The sequence below is a fragment of the Nelumbo nucifera genome, chromosome 8 (assembly GCF_055504915.1).
Source record: "Nelumbo nucifera cultivar China Antique chromosome 8, China Antique-T2T, whole genome shotgun sequence".
In the NCBI taxonomy this organism is placed as follows: domain Eukaryota; kingdom Viridiplantae; phylum Streptophyta; class Magnoliopsida; order Proteales; family Nelumbonaceae; genus Nelumbo; species Nelumbo nucifera.
Genome location: NC_142656.1, coordinates 47,798,326 through 47,815,564, shown reverse-complemented (window position 1 = coordinate 47,815,564; position 17,239 = coordinate 47,798,326). Strand labels below are relative to the sequence as shown.

At 39.5% G+C, this 17,239-nt stretch overlaps 1 protein-coding gene across 1 annotated transcript; it reads right to left on the bottom strand.

Moving 5' to 3' along the window:
* Nucleotides 1-8,527: 8,527 nt before the first annotated feature.
* Nucleotides 8,528-10,330, bottom strand: LOC104609039 (uncharacterized). The gene is made up of 2 exons (XM_010275226.3): nt 9,172-10,330; nt 8,528-8,831 (listed from the first exon to the last, which is right to left on the bottom strand). The coding sequence occupies exons 1-2, from the start codon at nt 9,835-9,837 to the stop codon at nt 8,754-8,756; spliced, it is 744 nt and encodes a 247-aa protein (XP_010273528.2). The 5' UTR covers nt 9,838-10,330; the 3' UTR covers nt 8,528-8,753.
* Nucleotides 10,331-17,239: the final 6,909 nt, after the last annotated feature.

Here is a 17,239-nt window from a genome sequence, read left to right as displayed (position 1 = left end):
AATTAAAATTAATCAGTTTTTTTTAGTCGTTGGGCATAATATTTTGGCCATTATAAAGTCAATTATCACTTTAGCCAAATACTCTTAAAACTAGTTATTAAATAGTTTTTTGGAAGCATTATTATCATTTTTTCTCATTTCTAAAGTTAAGAAAAATACATAAATACCCCCACTAAATAGTTGTTGAAGGGTATTTATGGTGCAACTCTTGCCGGTTGACCAAACAAAGTACAGAAAATGAATTGATAATTTTTGCTGCTTGTCAAGTCCTAGGATGTGCATATTAAATGTGGCTTCTTTATTAAGATCAAATTTTTTACGATAAGTTTTTCTTCATAGAAATCAATTTTCAACCTCAGCCCTTCGCTGACCTACGTTTTAGTGGAAATTAACCCCCAATCCTTTCTACCATATTTGACCACTCTAATTTTTCCAAAATTTTGAGAGAGATGAAGTTTGGCCAGTTTTACTCAGCAATTTTGAAGAAACCTCCAAAGGAAGCTTTAACAAAATACCCTTTTCTTGGTTGCAGTCTTGAAGGACAGCAAATTTGGACTTCTTAGGCCCTGTTTGAGAATATTTAGAAGTACTTGTTAACTTTTTTTAACAAGTATTTCTTTTAAGACATGAGATCATACATTAAGTGATTTGTAAGTATTTATGGGTGTTTGGTAAAAAGTGAAGTATTTTTTTTTAAAAAAAGTGATTTCAAGTTGACTTTTTTAAGTACTTCTTGAAAAAGTATTTTTTCAAAAAAAGGATGAAGCAGTCCTTGATAAATTTCTATAATACCTAAAGTACCCCCACGCCCAAAAAGCACTGCTTATTCCGCCCCTCCCTTCCTCTGTCTCTTCATCTACCTCACCTCCCTACCGACCAACTCTGCCATTGGAAACCTTTCTTCTTTCTTTTCTTCTAGTCATCAAATCTTGGCCCTTCATAAGTTCTTCTCCTGATCTCTCCCTTATTTCTCTCTCTCGCCAAATCAGGATTCTGGCAAACTGTAACTGTTCCCAGCGGCAGTTAATGGCGGAAATGTAGCGATGAAAGATGAAGCCGGAATCTTCGCCCTGGCCGAGTCGAAGGTGGGCTGGTACTGGAGAGGCTCGAAGGTGTAGAACAAGCCAGAACAGCCCTTCAAGGCATCCATGATGCTCTGGTAGTCAAACGGATCAGCGTGAAAGACTTTCAGATTCTTGCTATTGTCGGAAGAAATTCCCTTGAATGCAGAAACAAACAATCCACACAAAAGATGATCAGATTCTTGCTATTGTCGGAAGAAATTCCCTTTCTCATTGCGATGGTGCCTCATCTCCTTCAGATCGTCTCCCAAGCAGTACTCTAATGGAAATCGTTCAGGTATTCACCCACTCCTCTCTCTCTATTTTACTATTTAATCCCTACTTGAATTTATGAGCTTCATTCTCTGACTCCCCTTTATTCGCTTCATTCATCTTTAACAAAGAAAAGAATTAAAGAAATGCTCGCCCATTTATCGATGCCTCTTCCTTCCACTCGTTTCTCCTTTCCCACTGTGTTGCGGCCTATCTTGTTTTACTTCCCGAAATCGTCCTCCCGTCTTCTTCCTTCGACCACCTTTCGCCGGCATTTCACGATTTTTCTGGTCATCGGTCGGAACTCACTCTTCTCCTCGGTTGGCCACCTGAGATCCACCGTCGCGTGCGTGGTTGGAGGACGGCTTTTCTCGGGTGCTGCTTCAATGGATTCTTCTGCAAGAGAAGGGACTTTGTCTCTGGAGTCAATGACAGATGATCTTAAACCAAAGGTTAGGGAATGATGATAGGGTTGGTTTGAGGCTTGAAGACCTGAATTGGGACCATTCATTTGTACGAGAATTGCCTGGAGATCTGACGACTGATACAATTCCGCGAGAGGTGAAGTTTTCTCTTTAAATTTCATCTCGTTTTCTTTTTGGCTTTTGTTTGTGAAGAAAATGAGAGAGAGAGAGTGGAGGGTAAAATTATCTTTTGAATTAATATAAATTTATCAAACATCCCCACTTCAATAAGTACTTAAAAATATAGAAAGTGAATTTTCAAACAACCTTAAATAATTGATAAAATAAATATTTCTAAAAACAATAACAAGTAGTTAATCATCAAATAGGACCTTAGATTTTTTCACTAAATATTACTTATATGCGTGCTGTTCTGACTGACTACACCTCACACAAAGCCAAAAGCCATCACGGGAAAGCCCTGTCAGTACTGTGTTTTGGGGCCTAAAAGTGCCTTTGCTTTAAATTGTTATATTTGTAAAACAACTCTTATCAATCGCTAACTTAAAACTCTTAACCAAACGAAGCCTGGTTTACAATTTTAGGTCCTTCTCAGTTTGTGAAAAATTTTAAAAGTAAAGAGGCATTCAACGGAAGGAAATCTATATCAAGCAAACATATGTGGTAGGCCAAAAAGATCAGTATCCAAAATAAAATCAGATTTGCTTGCTTGCTCCGGAAATAGGCAAATAGGGTCACCTGTAGGGCTGTCAATTGGATTGGATTTGGTCCAGTCCAATTCAGTCCAACATTGGTCCATTTACAAATAGACTGGACCGATTCTGGTCCAAACCCCATACAAATTGGATCTAATATAGTCCAATTGAAATGCTAATGGACTGGATTGGACCCAATCCAATCCAAATTAAATGAAACTTTATAAATTAAATGAAACACGAATTTTCTTCTCCTGACATTACAACTTCACTCAAATGCCCTCATTTTCTTATTCTTTCCCAACATTTTGAGGTGGTCACTGGGCATCACTCCTCAAATGGAAGCATGGGATTGACCCTGCAGAATTGCAGGCTCTCCATGGTATGGCCAGTGGACCTGATGTATACCCTATAATATCCCCACTTGAGTTCCTGCTAACACTAACCTGCTGGTTACATGTCTAACAATATCCCCAATGGGGGCCAAAGCCACATTATAGATCCAAAAACAAGTAAAATGAAATTTGTTAATGAATGATATGATGAGGAGAACCCTTTAATGGAAAGCAAGCTTGTTATAGGAAGGAACAAAAAGATCCAAAATATTGTCAATGACAAGCATGAAGCAAGGGCCAATAATCTGCTCCAGAGAATGACTGATCAATTTATTGACTCCAGGTGTAGAATGGAATTTGAAAGCACTAAATGAAAAACTGTAAATCATAATATAATGAAAATGTTCAAACAATTAAAACTAAACATTATCCCAGATAAATGCTATCCACCACATGAATCCTATTTTGTTGTTCTACTTTATCAAGGGCCATACATTTGGTAAGTTTTGAATAATAAGAATGCATGATACATGCATATGAATAATTGATGTATGGTTAGAAATTCAAAATTCAAAATTCAAATCTCGGGTTGTAGCAAACAAATATTCAGACTGTAGCAAACTCTGTGCTAGGCTCTACCAAACTCTGTAGCAAATAAATATTCAAATAGAACCATTGGCATTCCAAGAAATATCCAAACAGAATCATTGAATATTCAAACATAAGTATTCAAGATATTCCAAGTAATATTCAGACTATAGTACAATTAAAATTAGGAGAGTATCTACCAAACTCTGTGCTACGTTCTAATGACAAAGGATACCTCAATGAACAAATCGTAGAGGTTAGAGGAGACTATCACTTGAGAGCAAGATGCAAGAGAAAAAAATCACCAAAATATGATTGCCTGAATGAAGAGGGAATGCTGTTGCCACCGGAGAAAGTGAGAGGGCATTGAGAGAAGAGAGAGTGTTGTACTGCTGTCACTAGAGAAGGTGAGGAGGTGCTTAGAGAAGAAGAAGCTCTGTTGTTGGAGAAAGTGAGAGGGAAAAAGGAAGATCGCCGGAGAAAGGGAAATACGGCCGGAGTTCGTCCAAAGCTTCAAACGAAATACCACCGTCCACCGGTGAGACTGAGGATGGAGCGATGGAGGCGCAGAGGTGCTGAACCCTAACCTTCAAACTTCGACTCTACGAAAGTTTCTATGCTTGACGCTTACGAAAATGAACGGACCATTCGAACTAGTGGCTTTGTCCACTTTCGGTCCATTCTATGAATGGACATTTATGTTCGGACCGGTCCGCGTCCATATCATTTTTTAGGACCGTCGGGTCCGTCCATATTACTTCCGATTCGGACGGTGTCCAACCCGAAACCGGTCCATTGACACCCGTAGTCACCTGATTTGCTTGCTTGCGCTCTACTTTCGACATTTCAAATGGCCAAAAGATATTGCCATGCCTTGAAACCTGCAACGAAATTCAATAGTCCGTCGTTATTTAGTCTCTTCATATTCCCTACGCCCTCAGAACTCAGAAGCAAAGCAGCAACTATTTAAATCTTGGAATTCGTTCGATTAGATCGCCCCTCTCCATGGCAGAAACGAAGCTGATGAGCTTGAAGCTACTTGACAAGAGTTCTAACAGAGTCCGGCCTGTTTGCTGAAGCAGGGAAGGACTTGGTAGATTTCTTCTTCAACCTCCTGGCGATGCCTCTCGGAACCATTGTAAAGCTTCTCACGAATCAGAACATGGTGGGTTCTGTGGGAAACTTGTATGAGAGTGTGAACCAACTTGACCGAAGCTACATTCAACCAAACCAGAAAAAGGAGTACCTCTTGAATCCCAAAGCAGCGACATGTGTGGCCCAACTTCCTCTTCTGTTGCCAAATGATGCTCCAACCCACCAAAACATGCTATACATGCAGCAGTGGTTTATATCTACGTACACTACCATGTAACAAACAAACCAGTCCGGATTTCTTACAAACTTTTTGTACTCCCCTCTCTACTAACCCAATAAAATGATTCCAGCTGTTTTTAATCATGTTAGTGGAGTCCGACTCCGTTAGATACTCTTTAATCATGTTAGTGGAAATCCGGACTGCTGTCGATGTTGTTTGGAATCCTTCCGATGATCAAATGGTTTTCTGATAAATTCAAACTCTGCAGTCCATGAATTTTTGTCAGTTCTGGTATCTCTCCACCCAAGTTATTGTTTGAGAGGTCCAAGCTAGTTAGAAGCGAAAGTGTCTTGGTATACTAAAGTTGTCTTCTTTCTGTAGAGACATCGATCTTCTCGTCGTAGCTGAATTTAAGTAGTCTATCATCCAGGTTTCTTTGATTCCAGTGAAAGCCTCCATCCATGACAACATGCAGCTTACCAATAGGGCTGTTCATAAGAAGGCCCAACCCGATCAAACCGACCAATTCGGACCGACCCAATCCAAGTCAGTCGGGTTTTCACCAGTACGGGTCAGTTTCAGGTTGTGCAAATTCCTAAACCGACGATTTGAGTCGGTTTCGGTTTTCACACAAGAAAATCGAAACTGACCTGAACTGAACCGACTTAGTTCCTACTTCAAACATGAAGTTCCAAAGCCCATTAGGCCACCTAGTTTTTGAATGGTTGCAAGAAACTTTGGATTAGTGAATAGTGATTAATGAACAACTTTTGTGATTAACTTTTCATTTAAATTTTATCACAGGAAATGGCTGAAACGATGTTCAATTTATGATTGTTTTTAAAATTAGCAAGATTTTATCATAGGATGAACTTAGAACCGAAACTGACCCAACCCGATTCAAACCGACCAGGTCGGTTTTGCTTAACACTGGGTCGGTTTCGGTTTCTATGTCAGGTAACCTGACCAGGTCGAGTCGGTTGGAAAAACCGCAGTAAACCGACCCAACCTGACCCGTGAACAACCCTACTTACGAAAATCGAGATTTAAAATATCTTTTGTGGTATTCGGATTCAAAACCATGGCATGCAGTAATAGTAAGGGTGTCAATGGACTGGTTTTGGATTGGACCCCGTTCAATCTAAAATCAATTTGAAAGGATTGGATGAACCGAGGACTAATCTGGTCCTAAAGATTATATTGGAAGTGTCTATAATAAATTTATATTGGATTAGCTTGGATTAAGCCCATATCTAATCCATTGATATAAGATAAAAATATAAGTATTAATGGACTAGATTTGGGTTGAAACCATTCTAGATCAAAATGAATTAGAGCAGATTGGACTGTCCAAACATTGAATTTGATCAGTCCAAAATGATCTAAAATATTTATTGGATTGGATTGACCTGGTCCATTTATAATGGATTCACATTAAACTGGATCCGATGGGACCAAATCCAGTCTAATTGACACCCGTAATTAATAGAAAGTACAATGATCCAGCTCATCTGATGGCCAATATGGCTAAAACTTTATACCAAGATTTTTGTTATTTCCCAAATTACCTCTGGGCATACCCGACTATGATATTACTTTTCCTTTTAAAAGAAAAATGGAAATCCATTGACTGTCCTAGTGTAATATAATTATTTGTCTTTGTCCTAAAATGCAGAATTTAATGGCTAAAAATTCGAATTATATAAAATACTAAAACATGTTCAACAAATGCCATTTTAAAGTGAAAGTGAAACTTAAATCTCTAATTAAGGCATTTGAAGCTTATCATAAGCTCCATTGGATGAATTTCACAAACAATAAGTCAATAACCATATGAATTACATATTATTTTCCGTTCATTTTGGCTACGGATTGGTAGCTTCTCAAGTGTTAAGAGATATTAAAACTTCACTTAACAAAGGTGTGGATAGTTTTGATTGGTCAAATGTACAGTGGGCTAACCTAAACTCCACTTGATCATTTAGAGGCTGTTGTCCAATGTGTATGATTCTGTCTTCGGGACAAAATAATAAAACATGTTCTTGTTTTGAAAAGCAAAAATTGAAAATTATGTTGGATCTGTTTCAAGAAGCAATACTTGTTTCTGAAAGCATCAAATTTATGGTTTTTAAAACAAAAAAGTTTTTTGGAAATTATGTAATTAATCAAATATGACACTAAATAACCAAATTCCAGTTTTGAAAACAAAAAACACATATATATATAATCAAAAACATGTTTTCTATGTTTTTGTTTTAGGAACCAATTTGATTTCAAACCAGCCAGTTTATGGAAAATACACCCCGTAAATCTGCTATGCTCTTTTGAAGTTTGAACCTACTACTACTACCCAGTCTCAGAGAATAGATTATAACCTTAGGCTACAATTTTTTTTTCTCTATAAATGTTATATAATATAAGATTAAAAAAAAACTCATTTCTATCAGAGCCATTAAGTGTGCTCTTTTTTGTTGTTTATTTAATTGTGAATATTAACAAAAAGAAAAGGAAAATTCCTAGTGGCCCATCACATTGCCCCATTAGATTCAAACCCTATATCTAGGGAGTGCAACTTGGGCAGGCCCAACCCGAGCCTGGACTGACTCAGCCCACAATTTTACATGAATTGGGCTTAAACTTTTGATCTTTGGGCAGGGCCTGGGCCCAAAAGTTTGGGCTGGGCTTGGGCCTATCTCTTAGGAGTCTGAATTTGGCCCGATTATGTACATGTATACATGCATATATACACACATGTATATCAATTTTTGGTGTGGACTAATTGACCAATCGGAATATGACCCAGGCCGGAGGCATCAAATTTTAGTGTGTGCTGGGCTCAGATTGGATAATCGAGCTTGACCTCAGGCTTGGATTGGACTCAAGCTTTAAGCCAAATTCTTAAGATTGGGCTTGGGTTGAGCTAAAACCCAGCCCAGCCTGCCCGACTTGCACCCTTGCCGATATCCAGCCTTGTTACCCTATTAATTAGATGTGAATGTAGCCGTTTGTCTTAATCACTCTAGATCTGCCCAATTGCTTGCGGCATGTGGATCCAGCCCATTTAGTGCTATGTGCTATGCCTGTTTGTATTTACAAACTCTCATTTCAAGGGAATCAACAAAACGCAAACTTCCCTCATGTTATTTTAATTTTTGAAAATTTGGCCATTTTAACTAACTGGGAATTGAATCCAATTCTAGGATCTGCATATTTAAATCTAATTCCTTTTTAAGATTTAAATTCTTTAGTTTTTCTTCATATAAATCAATCTTCAACACTAGATCTACGCTGACCTAAGTTTTTGCTAGAATTTAATGCCCAATCCTTTCCAGTTTGTTTGAACTCTCCATTCTCTAAATTTTGTCAAATATAGTCAACGATAGATTGGACACACTATTGTTGGAAGAACTGAACCTTTGATTGAGCCACTATTACAGAGCTATTTTTCACCAAACATATTGTTTATCTGCTGTCTGGGTGAAGCACACTTCACAAAGTCAAAAGCTAGCACGGGAAAGCCCATTGTGTTTTGGGGCTTAAGAGTTTAATTATTAGCTTTAAAAGCATGTCTTTCCGGCAGGATAAATGTTTCCTTAGCTTTAAATTACTGTATTTGTAGTAAAACAACTTTTGTTAATCGCCTAAACACTTTCTAGCTCTATTTTATTTCCCATGGCGATGGCGGGCCAAAGATAAAAAACAATAAGCTTATCCAAAGGAAGCCTAGTTTACATTTTACAATTGTAGGCTTAGCAAACAGCTTTTGAGTTTGTGAAATTTTTAAAGCGAAGGCTTTTTTTTTTTTATGTCGAAAAGTGAAGGCATTCAATGGAATGAAATCACTACCAAGCAAACATATTTTATAATTAAGCCAGAAAAAAAAACACAGCTCTTTATATCCAAAATAAAGACAGAAATGCATAACAGCATAAAACCATACATTTTGAAAGCCCCATTAAGATGCAAACACATACTACTAACTAATATTTCAAAACATCAAAACAAAAGGCGATCAACCGTTCAGGGGTCATGGGCCAAAAAGAAATCACCATTCAACAACTTCACAGCTGCATCTTTCCAAGAAAAATGTCAGTGAGAACAGTAGTTGACTGTAGGGAAGCTTTCACAAGTGCCACACCCTGTCAAACAAGAAATTGATAGCATGTTTCAAAGAAGATAAAAGAAAAGGGAATTATGTCATCTGCTCATCTAAAACTGTGGTCTTCTGGTATAAAAAATTCATGCTGATTGCTGAACATCCACCCCAAATCCTTCTTAAGTTTTAAACAACGTAATGTTTTCATTAATTGAATTGATCAGTATTGAATCTGTGCTAGACTACATGTCTTTCACCATTCATCAATTCAATCAGCAACACCAGCTGTGCTAGATAATGATGAAATCATGAAATGAAAGCATTAGTGAAAGCTTGGTGACAGAAAGAGAAACAAAGACGAGCTAAAATCTACTTTTCTTTACCTCATTGAAGCCCACATCAACAACTCGTTCCTCAAGGTTACCAACTTCCTTGACATTGAACTTGTTGAGGAGAGTAATGCTTGAGATGGTGGACATGGGCATGACTGCCAAATCGTCCATCACCATATAAGTCACCACTCCTTTCACATATCCTCCTTTCTCTCCAGTTGTGTTATCTTCGGTCATCCTTTGGGATTCAACGTACTGCATTTTTCTTGACATTTGGCACCCACAACTAGGACAAGAAACACCAGGAGTGTTCGTTACGTAATAATGCTGATAACTATTGCCGCACATATAGTAATCTTTGGTGTCGTCTGGGACATCGTTTGGCAACAGCAGAGGAACCTGGGCCACACATGTTAGTGCTCTGGGATTCAAGAGGTACTCCTTTTTCTGGTCCGGTTGAATGTAACTTTGGCTAAGGTTTTTTACGCTCTCATACAAGTTTCCCACAGAGCCCACCATGTTTTTCTTCGTGAGAAGCTTGACAATGGTTCCGAGGGGCGTGGCCAAGAGGTTGAAGAGGAAATCTACGAAGTCCTTCCCTACTTCAGCAAAGAGGACTTTGTTGGCACTCTTGTCTACAAGCAACTTAATGCTCAGCTTTGTTTCAGCCATGGCGCGCGGGGGGTGAGGGGCTACTGGGGCGATGTAACTGAACATATTCCATAAATTAAATGGTTGCTTAAAGAGTTTTGAAGGTGGGTAATTATTACGAACAGATGGTGTGGGAGGCGGGAGCAGCTTTCCCCAGGCCCAAATGTTTCCGTTTTAGTGAATCATCATTCATCAGCAGAAGAGGTGTAAAAAGCAACTCATAAACTTGCAGGATATGGAGATTGAAAGAAACAAGGAGGATAGAAAGGTACAAATAAATCTTGCATTTGGATCAGTGAAGAGGAGTTGGAACGGGTTATTCCTCAAATGGAAAGATCGAAAAGTGAAGTCCATCGGTCGCTGCGGATGGCTTGACGCCAAATAACATAGAAATGGAAGGAAGTAATATATCGAACATGAAAAGCAGATCTCTAGGAAAAAGAGTAAGACCAATGTTGGAGTGAGAAGCGCTCTCTTTGAAGCAAATCTGATTTCAAGAGTTATCACGTTCACGTCTAATCTAATGGCTGAGCGGGACCGGATAGGAGCCCAAGACCGGTCGTTTGAAATGAACGTGGAGGGAGGAACTAGTTTACAGGTGTAAATTGGGCCGTGCCGCCGCGGCCTGGCACGAACTTGGACCAGCCCGGCATGATGGCCGGCGGGCCATGCTGGGCCTGGGGTTTTAGGTCCATAGGCCGGCATGGCCTAGCTCGCAGCCCGTGGCACGGTCCGACAGGACCCATATATATTATTTATATATATTTTATACATATTTATATAATATTATATAAATTATAATTATATAATAATATATAGTATATAATATATTAATAAAATAAATATTTTTAATTTTATTACACTGATTTATTTAATTATTTGTATATATAAGTAATTGTATATACAAAATTCATATGAAATTAATATTTTAAGTTTTTTGTCATTTTTTTTTTTAAATAAATAGCTTTGGCCCGATGCACGGCCCGACTTGGCACAAGGCTCGGCTCACAGCATGATCTCGCATGGGTCTGGGTCGTGCTGGGCCAACCCCCAAATTTTTCACCGGGGAGGGCGACACGGCCCGTAACGGCCCGCGGGCCAACACGGCATGGCCCGCACTTTGTGTGGGCCGCCTGTGGGCTGTGCCATGCTGGCCCGACATGGCCCACTTTACACCTCTAAACTAGTTCAGGGTAACTCGGTTTAGCCAAAAACAATGATGACCCAAGGGATGAAGGTAATAAGTGAACAGGAAAAAGCTCGGCCAATTCATATATCATTTTTATGGTTGAACCATCCATTTTACGTCTGTTTGGCATCGTTGTCATTGTTCCAGAAAATGGTGCTCCAGGAAAGGGGCATTTGTTTGGAATCATTTTTTCATTAAAAATGGTGCTCCAAGCCACACCTTGGAAATTGAGAAGGCATGGCTTGGAGCAATGCCGAACTTGGTGTTTCCTAGAGCAGCTACTCGTTGCTGCCAATAAGGATGTGAGGTGGCAGTTATGTGGCACTGGATAATGGGTACTAGTGTTGACAACGTTTCCTAGAGCATTGGTACCAAACAAAAAAAGTTGATGTTGCTCCAGGAAATGTCCTACTTGGCAGCAAAGATTCCAAACAAAAAAAAAAGACATCGTTTTCTCAGAAAAACAGTGCTTCCAACCTACACATCAACATCACTTTTTCTGATGATGATGAAGCATCATCGGGAGATGTTCTCAATACAAGGTTGGGATGTGTTGTGGGGCATTGTGGGGCGCAGATGTTATTATTTATATAAATGAAAATTATATAAAAACTGAATGTTTTATTTTACAAATAAATCATATGTTAAAAATGAAAATATATTTATTATTTAAAAAATAGTTATTATTTATATAAAAATGCTAAATAAATAAAATTTCCCAAAAAATTAATACAAATTAAAAATTATAAAAATAATTTACAATTATATATAAATTGTAGAATAAAACAATTATATGTTAAAAATGAAAACACATTTATTATTTGAAAAAATAGTTATTATTTATATAAAAATAATAAATAAATAAATTTCCCAAAATTTTAATAAAAATTGAAATAGAGTGATAATTATTGTATGATGTATACATGTTCTAGAGTCCTAGTAGTGTTGATTATAATGTTTCTCTTCAAGTGGGTCCAACCCAACCCAAAACAGAATTTTGCATAGGTTGAGCTTATACTTTCAAGCACTGAGTGAGGCCAGGGCTTGAAAACTTAGAGTAGACCTAAACTTGGGTTAAGCATTGGTTGAAACCTCAGGTAATCTAGGCCTGAACCAACCTAACTTCAGCTTGCTCAACTTTCCATAATTTATTTATCCCATGTATGTGTGTCCCATAATTACACTATGATGTGCACCTTTAATTTTGTTATAGAAAGTTAAGAGGGATTTAGAGAGAGTTAAGAAGAGACAAGGATAAAGATATAAGGAAGGGGACATTTCTAACCATAAATTATTGGATTGGAGAGAGAGAGAGAGGACCCATTGCTTCCCATGTCTCCTTTCTATTATAATATAGATAGAAATGGTAAAACCACTTTTGTTTTAGTACTAGTGAATGACCCCGTACTAAGTATGAGGAAGTTAATGTAATACATACATACATATGTGCATATATATATATATATACATACATACATATATATATATATATATATATTAAATAATATTAAATTATATGAATACCATAATAAATAATGTTAATTAATATAATTTGATACATTTTGTCAATAAATATTACTATTAATTATTGTTATTGGTAATTATTAGAACATTTTTGAAACATTGGAAATAAAAACTACAAACACATGTCCTTATATACTGTTAATAGATACCAATAATAAAACTATTTATAAGGTAAAGTTTTAAAATATAAACTGCTATATTAAATACTGTTAATTAATATTGCTAACATTTAAAGAATGTATTACACATGGGATGCATGGAGTGTTGGATTTGATTTTTGATATTTAATCATATTTAATTATGTAACCATTTTCCTTTTATCAATTTTTTAATTTTTAAACATTTTATTAATTGCTCAATTATTTTCTTATTGAATTAGTCAATATTAATTGCTTGATCAATTTTTTATTTGAATAAATTAAATTATTCAATATTTTTCATGTTAATTTTATTCTTAATTAGTAAATTGCATAATCATTTTATTATTTAACTATCCATTCTATAGTGAATAATCAATTATGTTTGTTTAATCATATTATAGTACTTTTCTCAATTTATTGATTATTTAATAATGTTTTGTTTAAGTAAATGTTTTGAATTGTTTAATCATTTTATTCATAATTGAATAATTTTTTTATTTCTCTTATCAATTTGTTACTTATGTAAATGAATTAATTAATTTAGTTAAATTAATTGGATTAAGGTAATTATTGATTTGCAGAGAAAGAAACATGTGCTTACTTTTTTGTTTTCCTAAAACGTGTGCTTACCCATGAATGAATTGAATTACTATTTCCGGAAAATGTGGGTAGTTGAATTTGAATTCTATTTTCTATAAAAATGGGAAAGCGGGTAGTTTAATTGAAATTCTATTTCCTATAAAAATGGGAAAGCGGGTGGTTTAATTGAAATTCTATTTCCTATAAAAATGGGAAAGCGGGTAGTTTAATTGAAATTCTATTTCCTATTAAAATGGGATGACACTAGGGGTGATCATGGGCCAGTCCCGGGCCAGGCTTTGCACTTATGATAAGGGATATAGCTTAGGCCTGGCCCCGGCCCGATCAGGGGTTTCGGGCCTGAAACATAAGCCCTAGCCTAGGTCTACATGGGGCCGGGCTGGGCCAGGCTTGAAAAAAATTACGTAAGACCAAAAGAGAAAAAAAGCTAGCTAATCTACATCATAATATAGGTATAATTAGTACTTTTTTTCTTTGTTTTCTTGCACACCAGTATTGCACAATTTGATTTTAGTTAATTAGAAGCATGTTTAATGCATACAAGGTACCCTAGTCAAATCGGAACCATACCAAGTAGGTTGATTTGTTAGACCGATGTCTGTGAGAGTTGAAACAAATTGAGATTTGAGCTCCACATCTATTCAAGTCTCCTCAATTATCACAAGTTAGGGTGTCAATGGACCGGTCCAAAATTAATTTGGACGGATTTGACAGACCAAAAAGACATAGTTAGATTGGACCTGTTCGTTCTAAAATATTTCTTAGATTGGACTGGACCTGGTATGTTTTTAATAAATTTATATTGGATTTGATTGGATTAAGCCAATATTAAATCATTGATATAAGATAAGAATATAAATGTCAATGGATCAGGTTTGGGTTGAAACCAGTTTAAATTAAAACAAATTTAAACAAATTAGACAGTCCAAACATTAAATTGGGCCAATCCAAAATGATCCAAATTATTTATTGGATTGAATTAGACCTGATCCATTTGTAATGAATTCACACTAGACTGGATCGGGTTAGACCAAATCATCCAATCGAAACCCCTGGCTACGAACACCTCTACCTCTACTTCCTGCCTACCCTTGAAAGCTCTACTATCAATCCTATATAGTGGATGAAATAAACCTAACATCCCCCTAAACAATTCTAGCTTACAGCAATGTTTAAGGGTTGAAATATACGAATCACCCAAAATAGGGCCTGATGCAGTGCGCTTCGGACACTCCTACCTGGCGGAAACCTGGCTCCTAATTGGCGACGGACGGTACCTGAGAAGAAGAGGGAGGTGAAGAATTCCCGAGGAGCTTGCCCGACGGGAACACTCCGATGCTTAAGTTAGAACTCTAAGAGAACTGTAGAGAATGCAAAGAGAGAGCTAAGAGTGCAGATGGCGCAAGTTCAGTACCTTTGTTCCTTGGGGATCGGGGTCCTTTTATATTAGAGTTCTGTCAAATCAGGCGTAACCACCTCTGCCGCAGTCGTTACTGCCAGAGCTGAGGTGGTAGGTGCAGGTAGCCGTTGCAGGGTACGGACTTGTCAGGTGTGCCACATCTTTCACAAATGGCAGGCACGACGCCGTCTAACGAGGGACGTGGGCACAACCTCCAGATTCGGCAGGTACTGTTGTCAAGCAGATCTTTCCTGCAGGTTGCCGAGCTACTTTGCACCGAACTACCCTGGGCCGAGCTACCTTACACCGAGGTGCTGGGGGTGTGCTGAGGTGCTTATGCTTGAGGCGAGCCTTAGGCGAGTATGGACAGAAGTGTTAATGGTGCTGACCCGAAGTGTTTCCACTTCAGGATACTTAGCCGTAGGTCGGGGTGTTCCCTTCTCAGGAAGGAAGAGCTCGAGGCTCATTGGGAGGAGCTCGGGTCTTAAGAGGGGCTCGGGACTCCTTGCTTGGAGGGAGCTCGGGGCGTTCCACCCTCGGAGAGAATTCGGGGTAAGCTGGGTGTTACTTCCTGGCGAGTTGCCACATCCACCGAGTTGTCTGGCCGGGCTCCGACGAGTTCGTTATGCCAAGTCATGGCCAGGCTGTCATGCTGAGTTGTCACTTATGCCAGGTCATGTCCACGTGTCCCCAGGCTACTTGGTCGGGCCAAATCACCCTCCATCAATTGCCCCCCACTCCCTGTGCTGGGGGTCCGCGGTGTGCCGGGTGGATTTGGCTCGGAGCTCAGGCCTTCTTGTCAAGTAGCTCATTGATCAGACCAGTTCACTGCTCGGCTCAATCAAGAGCAACTCGGGTCACGTACAGTTCACGCGCGGATGTCACATGATCTATGAACTCCGCGGATGTCAAAAAATGCGCTAAACCGATTTTGCCTCGGGGGTCGCGTAGTCGGTTTTCTCGAGAGCCGTCAGATTGTCTTGATCTTGATCGTTGATGCCCAAGTATAGCGGCTATAAATAGTGGGGGTCCTGGTCATTTTTCCCTTGCCATAATTTCTCAGCATTCGTTTTGAATTTGCGTCTAAGGTCTCCAACTCGGGTCAATTCTCCCCAGTTCGGTTGCTTTTCCATGGTGAGTCCCCTTAGCTTTTCTTTCAGTTTCCTTATTTCTTCCAGTTCATTTCTCTCCATCACCATGTCTAGTTTTGATAGTCAACTGGATGAGCCCAGGGTGGGTACCTCGGCTCAGGGTGGCCCTACCGAAGTCCAGTCTCACGAGGCGCGGGAGGCCTCGGGTAATCTAGTGTCCACCTTTCACCGAGGTTGGATGCCGGATAAGTTCGGTCCTTCCACCATAACCTTGGAGAGGCTCCGGTATCTTATCCAACAGTACAATCTCCCCAGGGAGTATACTTACAGCTTTCCCACGGGTAACTTCCCTTGGGAGCACGGTCCTGATGAGATCATGATCTTTAGGGAGCAGCTCATAGCCGGGCTCCGCCTTTCTCTTCACCCTCTCATTGTGGAGGTTCTGAATCACTTTAACGTCACAATAGACCAGCTTCATCCGAACTCCATTCGTAATGTGGTCGGAGCCATTTCCCTCTGCTTTGATTACGTCCTCCCTTTAGAGTTAGATATTTTTTGTTCAACTCTGTCAATAAAGAAGAGCGTTTCAAGCGTTCTCCCCGAGCACAGGTGGGCCTACTACCTGTCTCCTCGCCCGGGCTACAAGTTACTGCATAAGCTTCCTAGCAAAGTGCTAGCTTGGAAACAGGACTACTTTGTAGTCCGGAACACCGCGGGGTGGCCCTTCCCCACTCATTGGAGGGCGGTTATTCAAGACCCTGACATTATACTGGACAAGGAGACAAGGGAGACGCTCTAGTCATGGGCTGAGCTCGGGTTTGATTACAAGGATTATATCACCGAGAGCAAGCTCATACAGGCCGGCTTGAGTCCGGGTAGGTCATCTTACCTAGAGTTAAACATTTTACCTTAGTAGCTTGTACCTTTGAGTTGTTGACGCCGAGCTTTGTTGCAGGACCCATGGAGGAAGAGAAGCTTAAGGGGGAGAGGCTTTTTAGCCATATGAAGGGGAGAAAGAAGCGAGTTGCCAAGAGAGCTCGCGTCGAGTCTCCGCAGGTCCCTACCTCTGAGCCCGAGCTTCTTGATGCCTTTCTGGTCATTGACTTGGAGGAGGATTTACCACCTCGGGAGCCCGAGATGGCGGCAGAGCCTGTTTCTAAGGCAGCTATGGAGCCCGAGGTCGCTGCTGAAGCCACTGATCCAGCCGCTGAAGCCTCTGGGGAGCCCATTCGCGCAGCTGAGACGGCAATTTCCAGCTCGGGGAGCCAGGAGGGAGCCCGGAGTATCTTGATCCCACAGTGTAGCCTTCGGAAGAGTAAGGGGGCTGTCTACGCCGAAGAGGTTACCGAATGGGCCGACCTCACTCCTGCTCAGCTCGGGGCCCGAGCAGCCACCCACACTATGGTGGTAAGTTCTAAAAACTTCTTTCCTCCTCTTTTTTTTTGTCATTACCTCTTCGGTGCTAACCGACCTTCTCTTGTATGGTGAACTCTGCCATGTACGCCTTGACCCTTCAGTTCGAGAG

Bases quoted from the DNA above. Each gene is read 5' to 3' on its own strand.
- LOC104609039 (XM_010275226.3), bottom strand. From the start codon at position 9,837: ATGTTCAGTTACATCGCCCCAGTAGCCCCTCACCCCCCGCGCGCCATG. The intron at 8,832-9,171 runs GTAAAGAAAAGT...CTTGTTTGACAG, and splicing joins TTGATGTGGGCTTCAATGAG to GGTGTGGCACTTGTGAAAGC.